The sequence below is a fragment of the Mchenga conophoros genome, linkage group LG8, assembly GCF_057382185.1.
Source record: "Mchenga conophoros isolate Kocher_MC1m ecotype Shallow Benthic linkage group LG8, M_conophoros_male_GT1.1, whole genome shotgun sequence".
Classification (NCBI taxonomy): domain Eukaryota; kingdom Metazoa; phylum Chordata; class Actinopteri; order Cichliformes; family Cichlidae; genus Mchenga; species Mchenga conophoros.
In genome coordinates, this window is record NC_140533.1 from 3288510 (window position 1) to 3313690 (window position 25181).

Here is a 25181-nt window from a genome sequence, read left to right on the forward strand (position 1 = left end):
CTACAGTAATTCTTTTTCTAATATGGGGCTAACTGAGGCTGCAAAGCAGAACAAGGACTACCAAAGAGATAATAAATCATTTGGAATATTTGCAGATTAATTCAAAAACACTTTCATGCCACAGTGTATCCTGTATACTGCACCTGGCCAAACTAGAATAAAACAGGTCTCCTTTAAGCAAGTGACTTATAGTTTTAGAAATCCAATGCAAAGTTGGAAGAATGAATGGACAAGTCTCTTAATCAGACTCCAGCTGCAGTGTGCTGGAGATGATGGTTTACTCATCAGCAAAAAAATGAGCTTGTAATTGCTTCAGTACTCTGTTTCTTTGAATTGTCCAGTCAAAGCTGAGACTTAATCGCGCCACCTGACCTCTGTTTTACAGCATTGCTTTGGACCCTTTGTATCCATCTCAGTGTTTGTGGGAGACGTTTGGCTATGCCACTGGGGGAGGATTTAATGGAGAGGTCGAAGGACTGTCTCCATTGAGGCTGTCTGGACAGCTCAACAGCATGGGCTGTTCTGTTACCTTCCACCAAGGAGAGAGTGTGAGCATGGTCAAACTCATAGAACAGGTTAGATGCACACAGGCCCTTGTGTACCCGATCAGTCTAAGAGTAATGTTACATTTATAAATGTATCTGCCTTTGGCTGAATGTGTTGCAGGCACGACACACAACCTACGGCATTCGCAAGTGCTTCCTCTTTCTGCTGCAGTGTCAACTCAGTCTGGTTATCATCCAGGTGAGAAGGGAAGATTCATAAATTCTGAAGATGTGCCTGTTTACACTGCATTAAACATCTTCCTATTTCTGTGTAATTTACTGCATGACGTGCTTCTGGTGTTACAGTTCTTAGCCTGCTTAGCTCAACTTCCTCCTCCCATGAACACCACTGACATCCTCTGGGTGTCATGCTTCAGCTGCCCTCTGCTAAGGTACATACATACTGTAAATATCTAGAAACTAATAATTCATTGTTATTTTGTTGTTTCGTGAAGAAACTGGTTCTAATTTGTTCTCTGTTGGCAGTGTGTCACTTTTGGGAAAGCCACCTGATAGTACAGTTATGACAGTTGCCACAGGGAAGAACCTGGACGCAATCCCAAAGAAGGTAGTATCAAGTATGAGAAATAGAGTATACTCATGTGATATTATTCAGGTTTTTATTGTTCACACAGTGTATCTATTTCCTGTATCCACTCAAATGAATGCTTAATAAAATCTACTTAAAGAAACTCTGCTCAACCTCAGAGAAAGAATTAATTATAGACACGACCATAGCAGTTACAACTGGCAAATTACAAGACATGCACAAAAATGTCCTGCACTGTAATGGTGGACTATTTCGTCTACTGTTTTCCTCAGCATCAGTCATATGACAACAAAGTTGCAGCTACTATTGCAAAATACATGTTGCATAGCTTGGTTTTTATTTTTTATTTTACTAGTCCTTTATTTATCCAGGTAAAAAAATCTCATTGAGATTAAAAATCTCATTTCCAAGAGAAACCTGGCATCATGGCAACTAAAGTCAAAATACATGTACATAACATTTAAAACAAATACAATATCCCATACGAACATGTGAAAAATATACAATAACAGATCAATTAAGAGTAACATTAAAAAACAATCACACTGAATAAAAGAGTTACAACAGCTAGTAATAACTAGCCATTCTATATTTTGCGGTACTACTGAAGAAAGTGGTTATAAATCTTTGTTTTGTTCAGTCATTTGACTTTAGAATTTATGGGTAAGTTCATATGAAGGATCACATTAACTATTGAAGTCATTTGGCAGGCTAGGCTAGTATTTGCTGTCTTACTAGCAATAACCTTGGCAAGCAAGATACAATTAGCCATACATGAATCTGATGGCTATTTTGTAACATTAGCTGATAAAGTGATTTGAAAAGGAACAGCTACATTACCAGATCAGCTACTGAAATCTTGGATGAATTTGTGTATGTCTGTTTGCCAACCTCTTTAACCAGACTCAGAACTACTTCCTTGGCTGTTTCCTGTTGAAGTTTGGCCTGACTATGTGTGCCTACCTGTTGGCCTTTGGGTTTAGCCTACAAGCGGTCTGCCTGAGCAGTTTGTCACACTGCAACCTGAACTCCTCAGACAACACCACTGCCTCCTGTAATATATTTGCAAAGAGGTAGGAGTAACAATAACCTGCAACAGTCCATAGCTGTTCCACTCATAGACTTAATGCTAAAATTAATTACAATGCAGTTAGATTAGCAATAATGAAGAACAAGTAAGCAACATGTTAAAAACAAATATATTTCCATATATCTGCAGCGTTTCACCTAGTGCACCTCAGTGGTTCTTTGAACTGTCTAACGGTCTGCTGATGACGCAGAAGATCATGGCAGGGTTTCTTGTCTTGCACACAGGTAAGAGCGCCTTCATAGATATGTACAAGTGTCCTTTAGATTTTTATGATGTCTTAAAGCAGTTTGTGAGCTCTATGACAACGGCAGTCAGGATCTTAGAGTATTCCACTGGAGCGCGTCTTTAGTAAATGAAAACCCCTTTCCTCCCTCTGGTCAATTTGCGGGACCATAAAACAATTTTTATTCTGTTCTCGGAGCTTAGGTTTGCCCAAATCACCTGAAACTGCTTTTTTTTTTTCCCTTTTTTTTTTTTTTTTTTTTTTTTTACCCACACTGTGCTCTGCTAGGGATAGGGCTTCCCTCCGTCTTCTTGGGGGGGTGCCTTCAACATTTCAAATGCTAATAACTAAAGACAGGTTGGTGTAGACTCACAGCTTAGGAATGAACAAAATGGATACAGCATACATACATTAAGCGGCTGTGTTTTATGCAGTGTTGGGGATTAACGGATTACATGTACCACCGTTACGTATTTAAAATACAAAATATGAGTAACTGTATTACATTTACTGTTTAAAAGGGTGGTACTCAGAATACAACCATTAAGAGGCTCTAATGCCTGTGTCTCAATCTCACGGCCCATGTCACCTCTACTTACGGAATTTAAAAAAAAAAAAAATTTATTATTCAAAAAAGTATTTAAAATGAAGGCAATAGGCAGAGTGTTACAGGCATAGCCTTAAAGAATGTAGCCTCATGGGTAGTGTAGTCCGTGCTGCAGCGAGAATGGACTGTCATATCCGTTATGTGTCTGTGAGCATGTAAATATAATAATAACCACTGCAGCCAAGAAGAGTGCCTGACGAGCCCAGTTGTAAGTAAGCTGTTAAGACTCGACTGTACACCGTGTTCGTGTTTTCCTCCGAAACAATAAGTTCCGTTGAAGCAGTCTTTCAACGCCTCTCTCTGTCTTTCGCTTGCAAAGTTGACCCAGACAACAAAGTAAAGCTAGTTTTCAGCTACAAGCCCGTATTAGCCAGAGGTCCCTTTACTACGGTTCAAAGCCGCGGACCTGTTTTATATACACGCGGAATAGTTTTCTATACGAGATCGCTGCAAAAAGTGCAGCCTTACCTAATGTCCACCTACTGTTACTCATTTATATTAAGATTTAAATATCTAGTTGGTATTGGTATGGCGAGTAACCTTCAGTGATAGTAATAAATCACAGCAATAGTACATTCATGTAGTTCTAAAGCATGATAATATATTAAGTAATCCAAAGTATTCTGAATATGTTACTCTCATTGAGTAACGTAACGGAATATGTTACAAAATACATTTTGGGGCATGTAATCTGTAATCTGTAGTGGAATACATTTTAAAATGTAACCTTCCCAACACTGGTTGAATGTATAAGCCATGTGCGAAGTTCACTCTGACGCCTCTGCCTTTCTAAACGGAGGGACAGTAAGTGTGTGTGTATATGTAAGTGTGTAAAAACTGCACATAGATTAACACCAATAGTATTTTGTCTATATCCGCAATTGTAGAAATTAATCTCATGTAAACAATAACGTCACGTCAAAAGAGGCTCACACCTCTGACGTTGCATGACTAAATCTCAGTTTTCCTCGTCCACACAAACGCAAAAACTGAGTTTTTGAAAACCTCCACCCTGGCAGGAGTTTTTTTAGAAATCTTAGTTTTCAGTGATCAAAAACACCGTACACATGTGGACGAAAGTTGCAAACACATAGAAAATCCTGCGTTTTCAAAAATACCCATGTACATGTGGACGTGGCCCATTTTCAGAGAGGTAGTTTGAAAAAAAAAAAAAGAACATTTTGAACTCACCCATACTTGGTGTGTGTTCAAAATGTATGGGGTGTCTGGCCCATTGCTACGGGCCATTCGATCCCAATACAACCGTTGCAAGAGCTTGGTTCGCATTGCCGGCAATAAGTCGGACTCGTTCCCGGTGGGTGATGGGCTCCGCCAGGGCTGCCCTTTGTCTCCGGTTCTGTTCATAATTTTTATGGACAGGATTTCTAGGCGCAGCCAAGTGGCGGAGGGCTTTCGCTTTGGTGGCCTCAGAATCTCATCTCTGATTTTTGCAGATGATGTGGTTCTGTTGGCTTCATCGGGTGAGGGCCTCCAGCTCGCACTGGAACGGTTCGCAGCCGAGTGTGAAGCAGCGGGAATGATGATCAGCACCTCCAAATCTGAGGCCATGGTTCTCAGCCGGAAAAGGGTGGAGTGCCCACTCCGGGTCGGGGATGAGTTCCTGCCCCAAGTGGAGGAGTTCAAGTATCTCGGGGTCTTGTTTGTGAGTGATGGGAGAAGGAAACCGGAGATCGACAGACGGATTGGGGCTGCAGCTGCAGTAATGCAGACGCTGCACCGGTCCGTCGTGGTGAAGAGGGAGCTGAGTGTAAAAGCGAAGCTCTCAATTTACCGGTCGATCTACGTCCCTACCCTCACCTATGGCCACGAGCTGTGGGTAGTGACCGAAAGAACGAGATCGCGGATACAAGCGGCAGAAATGAGCTTCCTCCGAAGGGTGGCGGGCCTGTCCCTTAAAGATAGGGTGAGAAGTTCGGCCGTCCGGGAGGGGCTCAGAGTAGAGCTGCTGCTGCTCCACATCGAAAGGAGCCAGCTGAGGTGGTTCGGGCATCTGACAAGGATGGGTGAGGTGTTCCAGGCATGTCCCACCGGGAGGAGGCCCCGGGGCAGACCCAGGACACGCTGGAGAGATTATATCTCTCAGCTGGCCTGGGAACGCCTTGGTGTTCCCCCGGATAAGCTGGAGGAGGTGGCTGGGAGAGGGAGGTCTGGGCTTCTTTGCTTAGGCTGCTGCCCCCGCGACCCGGCCCCGGATAAAGCGGATGAAGATGGATGGATGGATGGATTTTGAACACAGATTGTTTTGATAATCACGAGATGATCAGTAAAACTCCCATGTTAAAGATGAGTGATTGTGTTTTCTTTTTTAAAATCGAACTTTTCTTATTGTTGTTCTGTCATTTACCAGTGGTAATCTCCCTGAGCTATGTCCATCGCTCGCAGCCTTTATGGAAAAAGAGCCCATTCAGCAATACCTGGTGGTGTGTCACTGTACCTGTGGTGTAAGTAATTATGTTCTTTAGATAATGTTAAAGCCCAGTGTTTATCAACATCTTTGCAAACATCAAGGACTAAGATTAACGCTGGTTTTATAATAGATTTCAGCAGCCCTGTTTTGAGTGATCAGTAAGACTAGAAAATTGCAGTGTATAAACACCAGTACATTTAGCTTTAGATACTGTACTTACAACAGGGTTAAAATGAACAGATTGGTGCTGGAGTTCATGTGTTTGTCTATTAAAGATGTTAAGCAATGTTTAGAGACATATTTACTAATGAGATTGCAAGACAACTTTCAAAGTGAATGCAATGTTGTGTTGACATACTGCACTCACAAAGCTAGAATCAAACTTTGAACATTGTGGTTATGTTGCTGCAACGTTACCACCTGAGAGAAAACTCAGTACCGTGCAAAAGTCTTGATCCATGCTTCATTTAGATTTTTTGCTATGAAAGTATATGTGCAGCAAATAGTTTAGACATTTTCTATCTTGGTACGTGTAGAAACCTTGTTATTTTTACAGCATCGGTGTCATATTTGTGACCATTGTCATGCTAAAAAATGAAGCCATTGCCAATCAGTTGCTTTCCAGGTGGTAGTGGATGGTGGATAAAAATCTAATTGTACATTTCCATGTTCATAACTCCACTGAAGAGCCATGCAGACCTAAACCATTACAGTCTTCACCGTGTTTTATAGATTGCTTTTGTTCTTATTCTGCGTACAGATAAGAACAAAATGATTACTCCCACTACGAAATTTCAAGTTGATGTCAAAATTTCCCAAGTACTTTTTTTTTTTTTTTTTTTTTAACAGAAGAGATTTTCAAACGAGCATTTCTAAATACATTAGGTTTCTTTAGAAAGCACAAAATATTTTTATTTGCACATATTGAAAGAATAATTTCAGAAAAAAACCCAAAAATGCCTGGGGTCAGTATTATTATCCCTCTGAAAAATTGACCTTTTCCATTGAGCCGTAGCCCAAACCACTGCTGTGCAATGATGTGCTTTGACTTTAAAATGACCAAAGCTTCGAGTTAAAACTGGGATTTATCTTATTTATACAGTAGAAAAAAGTGTCTGAGCTGTCACTTGAGAAAGCATCAGGCCAGAAAGAAATAAAATCAATTTAGACTTTAGAAAAAGACTTATTGATGCCCACAAAGCAGTTGAATATAAAAAGTTGTAACATTTCCAAGTTTGAGGAACATGAGGAAGTGAGCCACCCAGTACAGAGCAAACCTGGCTATGAGAACATACATGCACTTCAAGAAATAGGTTTTACTATACCCTCCAAAAAAGACAAAATTATTACAAAAATTAAATGACAGAAACAAGCCATATTAATAATTAAGTGGGCCCATAAAAGAGGTTAACTAAACAAAATTATACTCAAAAAAAGTACAAAATATCATAATTCAACAAACAGACTTCCCCAAATGAGAGACAGCTCCACTTATATAGTGACTGAATGAACTATTGTATAAATAAAAGGTGAAAACCACAAAGCAATAGCTAAACATAATACAAGAAGAAACCCCATTCCCCCCTGAATCGTCACAACAGATGGTTAAGTCCATTCTGTTGCCTCTGCACTTAAACCAGCTCCAGGTAACAGAGTATTTCAGTTGTGTGGCTGCATGCAGCCATCATACTGGCAGAGGTAGGAAATGTGTCCTTTGGTCAAATGAGACAAAATTCTAGCTCTTTGGCCAAAGACATTGGTTATGTTTGTAGAAAGAAGGGAGATGTGTGCAACCCAAAGCATACTGTCCTCACACCAAACTATGGGGATGCTGCAGCAAGTGTGGAAGTGGGAAAACTCATCATGGTCGATGAAATCATGAAGAAAGAGGGAAATGTGAAGATTTTAACAGAAAAACTCATGCAGTCCATAGTAAAAGTGGTTCTGGGTTGTTGCTTTGTCTTCCAACCTGACAAGGAGCCAAATCATATATAACTCGTGGTGAAGAACTACCTCCAGAAGACCAAAGTGATGGTACTGGGGGGAAAAAATTCAAGTATTTTCCAAGTACTGTTAAAACGTGTGCTTAAAAATTATATTTACATAGCGGGCTAACAATTCTGTCCAGCTGTATATAAGTCCTGATACCCCTGATTTTCAGTCCCGTTCTTGTGCAATTTGGCTTACCTCAAGCTCTTCTTCTTGTTTCCCTTTCTTAAGAATGGCTTCTTGATAGCCACACTCCATGGAAGTCATTACTGAGTCGTGGTCAAACAGTAAATGACTGAAAGATCAGATGCATTTCAAAGGAGGACTTTTAGGTCTTCGCTGGATTTTTCCTTCTTATTTCTAAAATTGTGTTTTGTCAGTTTTTATAACATTGTTATCATTATCCTTCATTGGTTGAGTTGGGTGCCTTTTTATGCCTGCACGAGTCATTGGCCAGTGTTAAAACATTCTTCTGAAAATGATTAGGTACAAGGACTGGACTGAAAACTGGAAAAAAAAGCACCTAATGTCCAAAGAAAAACTTTGAAAGAGCTTAATAATGTCTGTAAAACTATTGCCTATAGATATTTAAAAATACAAATTCTGAATTCTTCGAAACAAAATATAAAACAGGTGGGTGGCTCAAGACTTCTGCACAGAACTGTAGTTCTGCTGTTTACCTCAGAGTTGGCAGAATGTAAAATGTAGTCATGACCATAATAAGATCTTGTCTTATGATACTTTATACGTTACAGTAAAATCAGTTGGGATTGCCTTTGTTTTTGAGTCTTTGTTAGCAATTTTTTCTATTAGTACCTACTTGGATCGGCTCGTTACAATCAATATACCACGAACGTGCGTGAAGTCTTAATAGTAACGCAGCAGAGTCTCCGGTTACATCATTTGCATGCGACACATGACACCACAACACAAGGAGAGCCCCAAGGAGTTGATTGTGTTCATCTGTGGACGTTGTGTTTAAACACTAGTTTGCTAGTTTGAGTGGGGAGTCAAGGAGGCCATTTATGTGAAAAGGGAAAGAGCTCCTCTGAATCGAGGAGGGGACATCTTTCACCATCATACAATGCTGTGATTGCAACCATTCCCCAACTCTATGAATAGTACTCATGGGCATTGATCAGTGGTCTTTGATCTGTGGTTGTTGATCAGTGTGGTCTGACCTCACAGCACATTGGGCTTGTCATTGTGCAAAGGTACTGTTTATAAGGTTGCAGAGACCTGCAGTCATCTGTGACTGAAGAAAATCACTTGAAAACTAAAAACGTCCAGATGAACAGAATTAACTCTTTGGGATTTACTTAGCAGGATGATTGAGCATGCATCAAGACAGTAGAGGAGGATATCAGACCGATGCTATTCCCATTCCTCAGTCGGTGGCGTTTTGTCAGACTTGAAGACCACAGTATTATTTGTTGTGTACCCATTTACCTCGTTGTCGTGTTTCAAAAATGGCGGTTATGATTTTCGATAAGGAGACGCTCTCGTGAATCATCAAGTGACGCCACCGATTAGCCAATCGGTGGCATGCGGTTTGATGTCACATTTTAGTACCTGGTTGGACCGCTTGAGACTGTGGCCAAGCAGGTACTAAAAAGGTACCTGCTACCAGTCACTACTATCGTCCCATGGCGAACCCTAAAAACCCTTGTTAAGCCATACCAAGCCGACACGAGTAGGTACTAATGGAAAAGGGTATGTATATGTATGAAATCCTCTTGTCTGTACTTTTCACCAGACTGGTCAGCCAAATTGTTCAAGCCACAGTGGATTACCAGTTGTGGTGTGACAAGACTACTGTCCTGTGCTTTAAACTGGCTGACATACCGCTGGAGGCCTGGCTGCTAGTGTCTGTCTCCCTGCTGCTGGTGGTTGTAGTCAATGAAGTGGTGAAGCTACATGAGATACGGTACGAAATAGAAGAAGCTGTTAGAAATACATCAGTAGTGTTGGGGGGGGGGGGGAGAAGGGATAGTATAAAATAGTTGGAAAACGATTAGAAGCAATATGATTCTGATTCACGTTGCACGGGCACCACGGTGGTTAGCACTTTTGCTGCACAGTAAGAAGGTCCTGAGTTCAATTCCACCATCAGGCCGGGGTCTTTCTGTGTGGAGTTTGCATGTTCTCCCCAGGTACTCCGGCTTCCTCCCACAGTCCAAAGACATGCAGTTAGTGGGGATAGGTTAATTGATCAATCTAAATTGCCCATAGGTGTGAATGTGAGTGCGACTGGTTGTCTGTGTCTCTGTGTTAGCCTTGCGACAGACTGGCGACCTGTCCAGGGTGTACCCCGCCTCTCGCCCTATGACAGCTGGGATAGGCTCCAGCGCCCCCCGCGACCCTGGAAAGGAGAAGCGGAAGCGAATGGATGGATGGACAATATGTTCTGTACAAATGTTAGAAACAGAAAGAGGGTAGCATGAACATGTGGTGGTGGAATAATAATAATGATAATAATGATGATGATGATGATAATAATGATATTAATAATAATAATGATATTAGCCATTGATTAATTAAATAATAATAATAATATGATGATGATGATGATTATTAATTTTTTAGATTTCAGGTCAGTCTTTGTTTTTCTCTTACACTCCTCAGAGCACTGAATTGCTGCTAAATTGTTTTTTTTGTGCGTTTGTTGATTATAAGCTCTGGTTTGTCCTCTGTGTCCTTTCAAAGGGTGCGAGTTCGGTACCAGAAGAGACAGAAGTTGCAGTTTGAAACGAAGCTTGGAATGAACTCTCCGTTCTGAAGTCGGTTGGTGGGGCAATACCAGGAGCCAGCTTGGTGCACATGCTGTAGCAGACAATTTAAGCCTAACTGCACTGCGGCCAGGCGAAGCAAAAGTCGAACAACCATGAGGGCAGTTTGACACATTTGTTCGAGCTTCTGGGACCGTTTTTTAACAGTTGATTCATGACAAAAAAGGCAGGGAAAAGAAAGACTCCAAAGAATCCAATTTAATTACAAACATTTAAATGATGTCAGAAGAGTTTGTTGTCTGAACTCTTGAAAGACATGAAGAATAATTTCTGAAGAAGCTCCTGCTTCATCTTCTTCACATCTGTTCTACATCTGAGAAACGTTTTACATGGGGTCCACTCCAGAAACGTTCCGCTAAATGCTACTTCACTTTCAGAGGATCTTAATGTGACATCCACTGAGACATGTTGAATTGTTGCATATCATCTGACTAGCTTTGATGATTTTTTTTTTTTTTTTTAACAAGTCAAGTGGGAACACTGAAAAAAAAAAAAAAAAGGTACCCGTGGAGCCCCAAAGTTTGTAATAATTATAAATATAGGCATGAGTACTTTTGAAGAACTTAGTTCTATTTCACTGAATACATAAACAAACAGTTGAATAAACGTTGTTTGTGAAAACATTTGAGGAGGTAAGATGCACACTTGAATGTGTTTTTATTAAAAATGGCTAATTTATTTTGTAAAGGAGGTTTTCCCATTTAGAGTTAAAAAGGAAACTAAAGCATGAAGTGCCACTCAGGTTCTCTCATATTTGCTGATGTGTTTGGGTTTATTTACTGCACTGTGTAGTTTGTTAGTTGACAGGAACAGGAACTATTTAGGTTGTTGAGCTTGTAACAGAGAATAAGTCTAGAGTCATGAAGAGAGACATTATGCAATACAACCTGACAATGAGTCATTTTTTTACCCCTGAGACATAAAAGGTTGATGGGGTATTGTCGTCAAGGGGATCAATGTGGACACCCAAGTTTGGGAATGTAATAGCTAGAGAATGTAGCGACACAGGATTTTATTTTATTTTTTTAATTGATACGTGGGTGTATCTACTAAAAATATCGAATGAGTTTGAATCTCAGTGGCCTTAACCTTAAGGTCACAGGTCAAGTTCTCTTAAAATCTTCAGAATACTATTAGTTGAGAACACGTTCCTCAACAGCCTCAAAATAAATTTTTCCAGGGGCATGTTAACCCTGTGAGTGATCGAGAATTAAAATTGTTTTTCAGAAAATGTAAAAATCCCCCCAAAACCTTTGTTTTGAGTTGGAATTGTGTATATATAATATTGTTTTGTTTTTTTTTGTTTTTTTTATATGTATGGGAATAAAGTTGAATTCACATATGGCATGTGCAGGTTGCAAAGTTTGCAATATTCATTGGCTGTCACAGTAGTTGTGATTAAAAACCTCACTTTATTCCATGTGTGTCCTAGGTTTTTGGAATTTTGTAAATATTTGTCATTGTAATAAGTAATATTGACAGATTGTTTCATCCATTTTTTTCCCATATTCGTCCATTTTGTCAGAGTACCGCAAAATGTAAGGATTATATTCTCTTGCAGACAATCACATGAATAAAGAAGACATGCAGTTAGACTATTGTCCAGTGAAGGGCACAGATCACACACACACACACACACACACACACACACACACACACACACACACACACACACACACACACACACACACACACACACACCCACACCACCCTTTGGGCGGTATTTATCCTTCAACCTGTGATCATCTCCCCGTCTGCCCATTGTTCTCCTGTTACCACAGGTATCACTGTTGCCTTCACCCTCCTAATCTTATCAATATGTTACTACAGCCTTCTTCCTCTACTTGTCTACCACTACAATTATAATTATATACAGCGGTATATGGTAAATTGACTGGTTTTGATATAGCACTTTTTTTCTACTCTCTGAGCAATCAAAGCTCTTTATACAACATGCCTCATTCACTAATTCATACAAGCCCTTTTTCACTGTAAGTGGGGTTAATATCTTGCCCAAGGCTATTTAGCATGGAGACTGGAGAAGCCAGGGATTGAACCATCTTCTGATTAGAAGATGAGAAGGATTTTAAAATTTTTATTCTGAATTTAACAAGGAACTAATGAAGAGAGGCCAGTATGAGCAAAATATGCTCTCTCTTTCTGGTCCCTGTCAGGACTCTTGCTTCAGCATTTTGGATTAACTGAAGGTTTTTCAGGGAGTTTTTAGGACATCCTGATAATAAAGAATTACAGTAGTCCAGCCTAGAGATAATAAATGCATAAAGTAAATTTTCCAGCATCACTCTGAAACAGGATATTTCTCATTTTAAAGATGAAAATGCAAATTTTTAAAAAGGTAGTCCTATATATTTGTGTATTATATGCACAGAGGGACATGTCTTGGTCAAAAAACTAAGATTTCTCATTGTTACTGGAGGCCAAGGTAATGCCATCCAGAGTAAGCATCTGTCTAAATACCATATTTCGAAGCTTTTTAGGGCAGAGTACAACAACATCAGTTTGATCTGAATTTTTTAAAGCAGCTAATTAAAGGTCATCCAGGTCTTTATGTCTTCTAAGATGTTCTTGTATCTGGCTTCAGAATGAACTGCTCTTTGGTTTCCATTTTAGATATTGCAATGTTTTAAAGCTTAAATGCATATCACATGTGCCCCCCCCCCCCCCCCCCAAAAAAAAAAAATTCTTTGTATGTACGTGTAATTTTCTTTTCCCATTTCCTCTCTCTCTTATTTTATAAAGTATGTCCATGTCAAAATTGTGTTTTCATCTGGCAAGTTAACAGATGTTTAATAAACTTTTGATACATTTTGTTGTTATTTTTGTTAACTGCCGTGGTTGATTTACTGATTGAATCCAGATTTGGGAGAGACTGAAAAGTGCCCTCCTGCAAGGTGACAGGTGATTATCATCAACTGTTGTTTTCCACATTTGATGATAGGGCAGGACAAATTCAGCAGTGTGAGGATAAGGTGGACCAAGAGGAACCAGCCAAGCACCAGCTGAGAGGTTGAGAGAATGGGGAGAATAGAATCAGAATATCTTTATTGTTGTAACAAGTACAACTAAATTAAGTCCCTGCGGTGTTGCATCCTCTAGTTAAGTTTCTGGTGGAAACATTTAAAACAATTGTTTAATATTTGTTTCCTGTATTTGCAGAGGTATTTTCAACACAAATATAACTGCTGCGTATAGAGAAATAACAAATATGTGGTTAATCACTGAGGTTTATCCTGAAAGAAAGGGTGGTTTCTGTTAGGGAAAAAGGAAAAATAAAGGGAACTGTGGACAGCTTTGATTTATCCATAATGTGTTTAGTGAAATATTTTTTCATCCGAATGGGATTGTGCTAGTTCCAGTGAAAAAAGTATCAAGAGCTGCAAAACGTTGTACATTCATAACCTCAGTGTGTGAGTATCAACACCAAAATGTACTTGAAAACAAATGTCAAACAAATATTTGTGTCAATGTATTTTTTTATGTGAAACACATTGTGGTGTGCTTTTTTTTTTCTTTTACGAATAACACTGCTACATAATGTGTTTGTTGCATATTACTGCTATAGTTTTTTATGTGTTATATATTTTGGTGAGTGAGTTCACCTACAGCATTACATAATTTATAAGGATCTGTCTGTGAAGGTTCTCAGTCATCCAGGTCATCGTAGTCAAAGGAGCTTGCAAAGAAAAGCGTCTGGACTTCTTTAAGTTGCTTGAAGACATTTGACCTCTCATCTGAGAAGCTTCTTCAGTTCTAAGGTCAAATGGTGGAGAGTCCCAGATATAAACCTAGTGGGAGTAACCCCCCCACCCCCCTCAGACCCATAGTCAGTAGCATAAACTCAGCCACTTACAACATTGCTAAACACCTTGCTACCATCCTTGTGCCTCTCGTGGGGAACACCCCACACCACATCAAGAACTCCACCGACTTCAGAAGAAAGTGTACTTTATTGGTCCCCGTGGGGAAAATCCCTCTCTGCATTTAACCCATTCACTCAGTGAAGCAGTGGGCAGCCACTGGGCGCCCGGGGAGCAGTGTGTAGGGACGGTACCTTGCTCAGGGGTACCTCAGGGTAGCTGTTCAGGGGAATCGAACCCCCGACCTTCCGATCAAGGGGCCACCACTCTACCTACTGAGCTATCCCTGCCCTGACAAGGGCCAGAAACTTACCCTGGATCCAGATGAAACCATGGTGTCCTTTGATGTAGTCTCTCTCTTCACTTGCATACCCACCACGGAGGCCGTGGAGACTGTCAGAAAACGACTACAAGAAGACAGCTCCTTGGAGGACAGGACCAACTTCACACCCGATCAGATCTGCACACTGTTAGACCTCTGCCTCACCACTACATATTTCAAGTACAACGAAGGCTTCTACAGACAAAAACATGGCTGTGCCATGGGCTCCCCCGTGTCACCTATTGTAGCCAACCTTTACATGGAGGAAGTGGAAAGGAAGGCTCTTGGCTCTTTCAAAGGAAGAGTACCCAGCCACTGGTACAGATATGTGGACGACATCTGGGTCAAAATCAAGACACAAGAAGTGGAATCCTTCACTGCGCACATTAACGCTGTGGATAAAAACATCAAGTTCACCAGGGAAGACACAAAGGACAACTGTTTGCCTTTCCTGGACTGCGCTGTGCACATTGAAGAGAACGGCAAACTCAACATCGAAGTTTACCGGAAGCCCACACACACGGACCAGTACCTCCTCTTTGACTCCCATCACCCTTTGGAACACAAACTTGGAGTAATCAGGACCCTACACCACCGGGCAGAACATGTTCCCTCTAAGCCTGAAGGGAAAAAGAAGGAACACACACTCAAAACGTGCGGCTATCCTAAATGGGCGTTCTTAAAGTCAGCAAAGAGGCACAGAAAAGAAGACCAGACACCAGCGAGGGAGGATAAGAAGGACAGACGCAACAACATTGTCATCCCCTATGTAGCCGGTGTATCAGAGAAACTCAGGAGAGTTTTCTCCAAGCATGACATCCCAGTGTATTTCAGACCCAGCAACACGCTCAGACAGAAACTGGTTCACCCCAAAGACAAAACGCCAAAACACAAACTTAACAATGTGGTGTATGCTGTACAGTGCAGCGAGGAATGCTCAGACCTCTACATTGGAGAGACCAAACAGCCACTTCACAAGCGCATGGCACAACACAGAAGAGCCACCTCCACAGGACAAGACTCAGCAGTCCATCTGCATCTTAAGGATAAAGGACACTCTTTGAGGATGCCAATGTCCACATTTTGGACAGAGAGGACAGATGGTTTGAAAGAGGAGTGAAAGAAGCCATCTACAGTGGGGCAAAAAAGTATTTAGTCAGCCACCGATTGTGCAAGTTCCCCCACCTAAAATGATGACAGAGGTCAGTAATTTGCACCACAGGTACACTTCAACTGTGAGAGACAGAATGTGAAAAAAAAAATCCATGAATTCACATGGTAGGATTTGTAAAGAATTTATTCGTAAATCAGGGTGGAAAATAAGTATTTGGTCAATAACAAAAATACAACTCAATACTTTGTAACATAACCTTTGTTGGCAATAACAGAGGTCAAACGTTTACTATAGGTCTTCACCAGGTTTGCACACACAGTAGCTGGTATTTTGGCCCATTCCTCCATGCAGATCTTCTCGAGAGCAGTGATGTTTTGGGGCTGTCGCCGAGCAACACGGACTTTCAACTCCCGCCACAGATTTTCTATGGGGTTGAGGTCTGGAGACTGGCTAGGCCACTCCAGGACTTTCAAATGCTTCTTACGGAGCCACTCCTTTGTTGCCCGGGCGGTGTGTTTTGGATCCTTGTCATGTTGGAAGACCCAGCCTCGTTTCATCTTCAAAGTTCTCACTGATGGAAGGAGGTTTTGGCTCAAAATCTCACGATACATGGCACCATTCATTCTGTCCTTAACACGGATCAGTCGTCCTGTCCCCTTGGCAGAAAAACAGCCCCATAGCATGATGTTTCCACCCCCATGCTTCACAGTAGGTATGGTGTTCTTGGGATGCAACTCAGTATTCTTCTTCCTCCAAACACGACGAGTTGAGTTTATACCAAAAAGTTCTACTTTGGTTTCATCTGACCACATGACATTCTCCCAATCCTCTGCTGTATCATCCATGTGCTCTCTGGCAAACTTCAGACGGGCCTGGACATGCACTGGCTTCAGCAGCGGAACACGTCTGGCACTGCGGGATTTGATTCCCTGCCGTTGTAGTGTGTTACTGATGGTGACCTTTGTTACTTTGGTCCCAGCTCTCTGCAGGTCATTCACCAGGTCCCCCCGTGTGGTTCTGGGATCTTTGCGCACCGTTCTCATGATCATTTTGACCCCACGGGATGAGATCTTGCGTGGAGCCCCAGATCGTGGGAGATTATCAGTGGTCTTGTATGTCTTCCATTTTCTGATGATTGCTCCCACAGTTGATTTTTTCACACCAAGCTGCTTGCCTATTGTAGATTCACTCTTCCCAGTCTGGTGCAGGTCTACAATACTTTTCCTGGTGTCCTTCGAGAGCTCTTTGGTCTTGGCCATGGCAGAGTTTGGAGTCTGACTGTTTGAGGCTGTGGACAGGTGTCTTTTATACAGATGATGAGTTCAAACAGGTGCCATTCATACAGGTAACGAGTGGAGGACAGAAAAGCGTCTTACAGAAGATGTTACAGGTCTGTGAGAGCCAGAGATTTTCCTTGTTTGAGGTGACCAAATACTTATTTTCCACCCTGATTTACGAATGAATTCTTTACAAATCCTACCATGTGAATTCATGGACTTTTTTTTCACATTCTGTCTCTCACAGTTGAAGTGTACCTCTGGTGCAAATTACTGACCTCTGTCATCATTTTAAGTGGGGGAACTTGCACAATCGGTGGCTGACTAAATACTTTTTTGCCCCACTGTATGTCCACTGTGAGCAACCATCTTTGAACAGAGGCGGGGGTTTACGACACCAACTCTCTGCCATCTATAATCCAGTTTTGAGATCCCTTCCCAGACGCCTTAACGCCCACTCACATCCTGGGCCATCTGACCTCAGGAATTCGCATGATAAGGTGGGGCCAGGTTTCACAATGAACACACCCGAAACTCTGGCTGATTGGGACCCACACCCAGTTACACACCTTGGCTCAGGCGATTAGAGGATCATCAGGGGGTCCTTTTGTCCCTCTGTGGGGGGTCACTCCCACTAGGTTTATATCTGGGACTCTCCACCATTTGACCTTAGAACTGAAGAAGCTTCTCGGATGAGAGGTGAAACGTCTTCAAGTAACTTAAAGAAGTCCAGACGCTTTTCTTTGCAAGCTCCTTTGACAATTTATAAGGATGTTTATATTCCTGTATCATCTCTCTCCCCCCCCAGCCTGTTTCAATGACTACCGCCCCGTGGCACTGACACCCATTATTATGAAGTGCTTTGAACGACTAGTCATGTCACACATCAAATCCACCCTACCTCCCACCCTGGACCCACACCAGTTCGCATACAGAGCGAAACGATCCACAGAGGATGCAATCTGCTCTGCCCTCCACCCGGCCCTAACTCATCTGGACAAGAAAGACTCATATGTGAGAATGCTGTTCATAGACTTTAGCTCAGCATTCAACACCATAATACCACAACAACTCATCTGTAAACTGGACAGACTGGGCCTCAGCACCTCCCTCTGCAACTGGCTGCTGGATTTCCTCAGCCAGAGGCCTCAAGCGGTGCGTGTGGGCAACAAGGTCTCAAACAGCATCACCCTGAGCACGGGGGCTCCACAAGGCTGTGTGCTCAGTCCTCTGCTCTTCACCCTGTTGACACATGACTGCACACCAACCTACAGCTCCAACCACCTTGTGAAGTTTGCGGACGACACAACGCTGGTGGGGCTCATCACCAACACTACATCACTACAGGAAAGAGGTTGAGCTCCTGACCACGTGGTGTAGAGACAACAACCTCCTGCTAAATGTCAGTAAGACCAAGGAGATTATTGTCAACTTCCAGAGAGGCCACACCTGTCACCCCCCATTGACCATCGACGGCGCTGCGGTGGAGAGGGTGAGCAGCACCAAGTTCCTGGGGGTGCACATCAGTGAGGACCTCTCTTGGACCACCAACACAGCATCACTGGCCAAGAAAGCACAACAGCGCCTCTACTTCCTGCACAAACTCAAGCGGGCAAGTGCTCCACCACCCATCCTGACTACATTCTACAGAGGCACTATTGAAAGTATCCTCTCCAGCTGCATCACTGTGTGGGGCGGTAGCTGCACTGACTATAACAGAAAAGCTCTACAACGCATTGTGAGAACAGCTGAGAGGATAGTTGGTGTACCACTCCCCTCCCTGCAAGACATTTACACCACTCGCCTCACCCGCAAAGCCATCACAATTGTCAACGATGCAACCCACCCCGCGCACTGTCTGTTCAGCCTCCTGCCCTCTGGAAAGAGATACAGAAGTCTCTGCTCCCGCACTACCAGGCTCACCAACAGCTTCATCCACCAGGCTGTGAGACTGCTGAACTCTTTTCCCTCCCGGCTCCCAGCCAGCAGAATCACCAGATTGGCAGAAGTATAGGAAGACAGAATTGGACTCTACCCCCCCCCCCCCCCACTCACCCACGCACACTCTCCAACAAGGAAACACTCTCTGAACCAAGAACTGAAAACATTCCTGACTTGCATTGCAATTGCACACACCTGCTGCTATATATATATTTTTAGTATTTCTTTTAGCACTATTTATATTATTATATTACTATTTATTACTTTATTGTTAGGGCTGTTTTTGTTGTGCATCTGCACCTTATTGTTGTCAATGTCTACGCATGGGACAGTGTGAAACGTAATTTCAATTCCTTTGTATGGCAAGTACATTTGAAGAAATTGACAAATAAAAGTATTCTATTCTATTCTATTCTATTCTATTCTATTCTATTATGCCTACTTACCTGAAAAACATCAGTCTGTTTAAAGCTCTCTTTTCCATCCTAAGAGAAGAATGATATTGTGTGTTCGTACAGTTTTACATTTTATCTGAAAAAAAAAATCACATCTTTTTTTGTTTTTTGTAGCTATCACTATAGGCAATGCCCTTAAATATGACTGACGTTTCCAGACAGCTGTAGTGGTTGCAATATGTTCTCTGAGGCACTAATAGAAGGCAATATTCCCTGGAGGTCCTCTGAGGTTCTCCCATAACATCAACAGTTTAAACAAGTTCTCTTAAGGTTCTACATAACTTACCTTCAGGAAATAATCCTAGATCGCTCTCCAAATTGTAACCTTCAGGTAAGGTTCTAGAAAACTAAAGTTTTGCCTGTACCTTTTTCAGTAAAACACCTGGTTTCACTGACAGTACAAATTATGGTCAGCAGTTGTACTTTTTAAATTTTGTTTGAATATTGGAATTGCGACAAATTTGCTCAAATATTAAAACAAATGAATGTATTCAGCACAAGAGTTGACACACAGGTTGTCTGTGATGTCTGTCTGTTGCCACCGGGTGGTGCTGAGGTCTGATTCTGAGGGGAACGCCTCTTCTTCACAGTCACTGGGCTGAGAGAGCTTGCACGCAGCTTGCACAGCGAGAAGTGGGCTTCCGGTTGACGGCTTAAAATAAAATGTTTCATTTAAATAATCACGTTTGTGGTTAATAGATTTTTCATAGTGAATTATTTATAAAGTGTTTTTTTTAGTGTTAATAGCTAATTTGCTGCTGCACATTAGAAAATTCAATATTCGAAAATTAAATACTAAATATTGTTTCCGGTTTATTGAGAACTTCCTCCTAGGAGGTTAACAAATCGACAGGTAAGGTCGAGTGGGAAGGGAGTGGAAACTCTTTCCAAAATGCCGTTGATTCTAAATCGTATTAGCGTCGAAAACATATAAAGGCTGTGATATCATGTATCTGAGCATGCTAGTGGCGTTTAGTTACCTTGTGTCAGTGCTGAAAGCAGCAGCTAGCTTATCTTGTATGAGCAGGTCCGAGGAGACTGCATGCAGTATTCGAATCTAAATGTAATATTTGTTCTATATTATTGTCCTAAAGTGGTAAGCTGCTGCTAAACAGAACTATCAAATGCCCAAAATATATACACTCCTAAGCAAATGCATGCAGGGTGCAATTATCACGTTGTGTTATATTTAGGAAGACATGCCGCATTCAATGGGTTTTTAAGTACGATTCTCATTAGAAGGCAGCTGGGTTGAAGCCTACACTCAATAGTGTGAGTCATGAAAGTCGTTCTTAAAATTTTTGTTTAACGAGATCAGACGGGGTCATTATTTGATTTTCCGTGAATGTGCTGATCATAACTACATGCCTATGTAAAAAGAGAGTGGAAGAAAACTGGGATAAAAACAGAAAGACAAAGAAAGGCTGGGCTTGAGATTCTAACCTACAACCATTTCTACAAACTGCCCTCTCAAAGATCTCCTAAAGTTTTTAGTATCATAGTCAATTCTTGCCAACATTTTCTGTATGATCCAATTTCTTACATAGCTTCTGTCCAGTTTTTGAAATTTGGGGAGGATGTGTCTTTCCATACTCTTCGGGTTATTCTTGTGGCTGTAAAAGCACCTGCTTTTGCCACCACAAAGCAGTATTTGGATGCAGTGGGTAAGACCGACTGGTCTCAGAAAAAACATAACCTTGGTGATTTGGGTATTATCAAACTTAACCAGTCCACTACACGATCTAGATTTTTTTTTTCCAAAAGGGATACACTTGTTTAAATTCCCAAATAACATGAATAAATGTTCCTTTTCTGATTTACATTTCCAACAGAAATTGTTGCACATTACATCCAAACTATAAGTGGGTAAAATAAAACCCACGTATTACTTTAGAAATGGCATGAATTTTCCATGGGCCTTTTTAAAAGGTATTTATTAGTATTGGAGAGTACTCCAGACCAGTTCTTCTTGCTCATTGCACATCCAAGGTCCTTTTGCCAAATCCTCAGAGTATTGAAGGTGTCCTTTTTCTATTTGTTTAACAGTTTATAAAGCACAGCTGCCTTATGTGCAACTTCATAAAGATCCAAAAAGTCACTCACTTGGTTCTTGTTCATGATAAATTGGACTTTAAAAATATTTTCTCTCATTTGTAAGTATTGCCAGAAAGTCTCTTTTCAAAACGCTTTTCTGAATAATTTCATATGACAAACCACTCCATCCAAATAAACATTGCTCATTGTACATATTCCTTTTTCAAGCCAATGTTTCCGATACACACATCACATAAAGATGTATAGATTGTCTCAGATATGAAAAATCACATTTTATGTTTATATATTTATATTTCTTCCTCTGTCTCAATGTCCATGTTTTCTTTCTACTGATCCTCGGTTTATTTTTATCTTACAGAAAGTCTTACATTTTTTGGTCAAATTGGCCAAGTACCTGTGAGGTTATTCCAACAGGCAACATCATTGAGACAGTTGATTTTTGGGAGCCACACCAATGTAATCATTTTTATCTTTTGAATGAGATGGTCCATATTTGAAAGTACAGTTTTGTCTAAATCTGAATTTAATAGAAACCCTCAGTACTGCATTGTGTATGTATATACATAGTGGTGTAAAAAGAAAAAAAAAGTGTTTGACCCATTCCTGATTTCCTTCCTTCCTTCCTCCTCGTCACGCTTGACTGTTTCAGATCATCAAACAAATGTAAATATTAGACAAAGATAACGCAAGTAAACACAAAATGAAGTTGTTTTTCTGAAGGGAAATGTTTGGCCATCTGTTCATGACCTCAAGCTGAAGTGCACTTGGGTTCTGGAGCTGCACAATGATCCAAAACACCAGAAAGTCCACCTCTTAAAAAAACCAAAGAATATTTGTAGTGGCCTGACCTGAATCTTTTGTTTAACTAATTCAAAGGTCCTGGGCTTTTGAGTTTGAATTTGAGCAACATCTGATACAGTATATATTTTTTCTGTTTAAATGTTCTTTTTGATGTTTTATTTATTGTTAATTGAAACAAAGATATCTTTATAAAAATAACTGATATTTAAATTCTCTTTGCTCTTAATCATATTATTTATGAATGTTTACCTAGCTCAAAGTAGATGTGGCACAATGTGTGCTGATGACTATTCTTGAGAGCCACAGTTTCTGTGTTGCAATAAGGGGTCATTCTCAGGACGAAGCAATAAGATGTCCAAATAAAAACATTCTATAAACTGTAGCTGGCAACATGGATGGAAGAAGGAGGAGTAGATCATTAATAAGGCTGATAGTACCAATGGATGGAGACTTGTGTCGTGTGTGTGTTTAGGTAAAGCATCCTGCAGGGTGCACAAGGTGTCATGGATGCAGTGAAGGAAGGTCATAAGACCAGCTTGAGCTCTGGGAAAATAGTGGCTCTGGCTGCAGGGCTTTCCGTCGGGGCCACTCTGGGCTACATCATCTATCGCCACATAAACGGCACCAAGAGCAGTAAGTATCTCTCATTGAACAGGTATCATTCCAAACCTAATTTGTGTATGATAATTAATAGATTTTATTTTATTATGAGCTTATCTGTATATGATTGATATTAACAGATCAGGGTCCCAACACTGAGGTGTCCAAGATGACGCTTCCTATAGAGGTGTACAGGAACATGTACCGATGCCAAGCCACATTTTTAGACATGGTGAGTTGTTCAGACCTTTTCACTGTCTGCTTCTTTGTTGCTTGTTCCGTGTGGTTGAACATTTATTGTAAATGAGTGGAAATAACCGGAATGCATTTATTTTGTGGCAACATGGTGGTTAGCACTGTTATCTTACAGCACGAAGGTCCTGAGTTCAAATCCACCAACTGGCTGGGGACTTTGTATTTGTGTGGGTTCTCTCTTGGTACTCTGCAATAAGTCTGACTTTTTCTGTTTAACTGAAACCTGGCAACAACCTGATGACTTTTCTCCGCTAAATGAATCTACTCCTCTGGGGTTTGTTTGCTTTTCTAAACCTCGCTGCTCAGGTCGTGAGGGTGGTCTCGCGATCATTTTTCGTCAGCACTTGAAGGTCCTGCCAGTTAATGTTCATACCTTTAGCTCCCTAGAGTGCCTTGCATGTGAGCTGACTGGACCCATTCCCACCATGATAGCTACTGTCCCCCCCCCCCCAAAACCTAACCCTGACTTCCTCAGTGACTTTGCTAATCTGCTAACCCATCCTTCATCTCTCTCCCCAAATGTTATCTTGGTGGGAGATTTCAACATTCATATATAATAATATGAATATATAATAATGACCTTCTGGTCACCAGAGACTTTTCCCCCTGTCTCGAGGGCTTTGAATTTAAACAATTTATTGACTTTTCCCACTCACTCCAAAGGGCACACCTTGGACTTGATTTGCTGTTCTGGTCTTACTCCCTCGAATCTTTCTGCTGCTAAAATTCCCATAACTGACCATTTCCTCCTTTCATTTAACCTCAGTCTCAGCTGCTCTTCTACCAAACCAAACCGTCTCATCTCATTCCACAACATCAAGAACATTGTATGGACATTCTCACTACCAGACTGGACAATATTCAGATTCCGGACTTCTATTCTGCTCCTGATGATTTGTTATTATATTATAAAAATTGTTTACTCAATGTCCTTGATTCTCTGGCTCCTGTAAAAACTCACTCTGTTTCCTTCACTCGCTCTGCTCCCTGGTTTTACCTATGAACTCCGAGCATTGAAGGCCAAAGCTTGCGCAGCTAGAGCATAGATACAGTGGCTTGCAAAAGTATTCGGCCCTCTTGAACTTTCCCACATTTTGTCACATTACAGCCACAAACATTAATCAATTTTATTGGAATTCCACGTGAAAGACCAACACAAAGTGGTGCACACGTGAGAAGTGGAACGAAAATCATACATGATTCCAAACATTTTTTACAAATAAATAACTGCAAAGTGGGGTGTGCGTAATTATTCAGCCCCCTGAGTCAATACTTTGTAGAACCACCTTTTGCTGCAATTACAGCTGCCAGTCTTTTAGGGTCTGTCTCTACCAGCTTTGCACATCTACAGACTGAAATCCTTGCCCATTCTTCTTTGCAAAACAGCTCCACAACTGCCCTGAGGTTGGCCTCAGAGGTTGTCTAAGAGAATACTGGGAGCAACAACACCATGAAGTCCAAAGAACACACCAGACAGGTCAGGGATAAAGTTATTGAGAAATTTAAAGCAGACTTATGCTACAAAAAGATTTCCCAAGCCTTGAACATCCCACGGAGCACTGTTTAAGCGATCATTCAGAAATGGAAGGAGTATGGCACAACTGTAAACCTACCAAGACAAGGCCGTCCACCTAAACTCACAGGCCGAACAAGGAGAGCACTGATCAGAAATGCAGCCAAGAGGCCCATGGTGACTCTGGACGAGCTGCAGAGATCTACAGCTCAGGTGGGGGAATCTGTCCATAGGACATCCAAGATGGCGGCGCGTGAACAACGCGTCTCTCCGTGTCTCTCCAGAATCTGCTATTTAGCGGTTTTTTATCTACTTTTAACCGGATTATTCGTCCAGAATTGCTGTGCGTTGCTGACCTACAGCAGACAAGAGCTTCTGGACATCTGGACTCATAACTCCAACAGTTTTGTCGCCGATCTCCGACTCATCCCAGAGATCTCCAGAACACCGGAGGCTGCCCATTCTTCCCGGCCGGGCGGAAGTGCACGCAGACGGCGCCGAGATCGTAAACAAAGGCGAGGTAGGCGCGGAGGGCTACGGGATAAGCTAAAGCTAACACACACCGGCTGCCTTTACCCAGTATTTTCCTCGCCAATGTCCGTTCTCTGGCAGACAAAATGGATGAGATACGGCTCTCCATCACTAACAACAGACGGATTATGGACTCAAATGTCATGTTTTTCACCGAAACATGGTTGAACAACAGCTGCCCGGACAATGCTATCGAGTTAGCAGGACACTACACACAC

General features: G+C 41.5%; 2 protein-coding genes across 14 annotated transcripts in view; both read left to right on the forward strand.

The window, feature by feature from the left end:
* The window catches only part of tmem94 (transmembrane protein 94), a 39722-nt gene extending 26674 nt beyond the window's left edge, over window positions 1-13048 (forward strand). For 3 of the 7 annotated variants that reach the window (XM_085283627.1, XM_085283628.1, XM_085283629.1), the window contains 9 exons: window positions 386-575; window positions 667-744; window positions 852-937; window positions 1032-1113; window positions 1999-2168; window positions 2315-2409; window positions 5384-5477; window positions 9189-9359; window positions 10139-13048. In XM_085283627.1, coding sequence (XP_085139753.1) covers window positions 386-575; window positions 667-744; window positions 852-937; window positions 1032-1113; window positions 1999-2168; window positions 2315-2409; window positions 5384-5477; window positions 9189-9359; window positions 10139-10211 — 1039 coding nt within the window. In that variant the 3' untranslated portion in view covers window positions 10212-13048. The other 4 variants (XM_085283624.1, XM_085283625.1, XM_085283626.1 and 1 more) reach the window with 2 other exon arrangements.
* Window positions 13049-19953: 6905 nt separating this feature from the next.
* tdrkh (tudor and KH domain containing) overlaps window positions 19954-25181 on the forward strand; it is a 34502-nt gene continuing 29274 nt past the window's right edge. For all 7 annotated transcript variants that reach the window (XR_014893548.1, XR_014893549.1, XR_014893547.1 and 4 more), the window contains exons 1-3: window positions 19954-20061; window positions 22537-22697; window positions 22805-22896. Coding sequence is in view for 4 of the 7 variants with exons in the window: in XM_085283632.1 (XP_085139758.1) it covers window positions 22568-22697; window positions 22805-22896 (222 nt within the window). In the remaining 3 variants the exon portion in view is untranslated. The remainder of the gene's footprint in view (window positions 20062-22536; window positions 22698-22804; window positions 22897-25181) is intronic.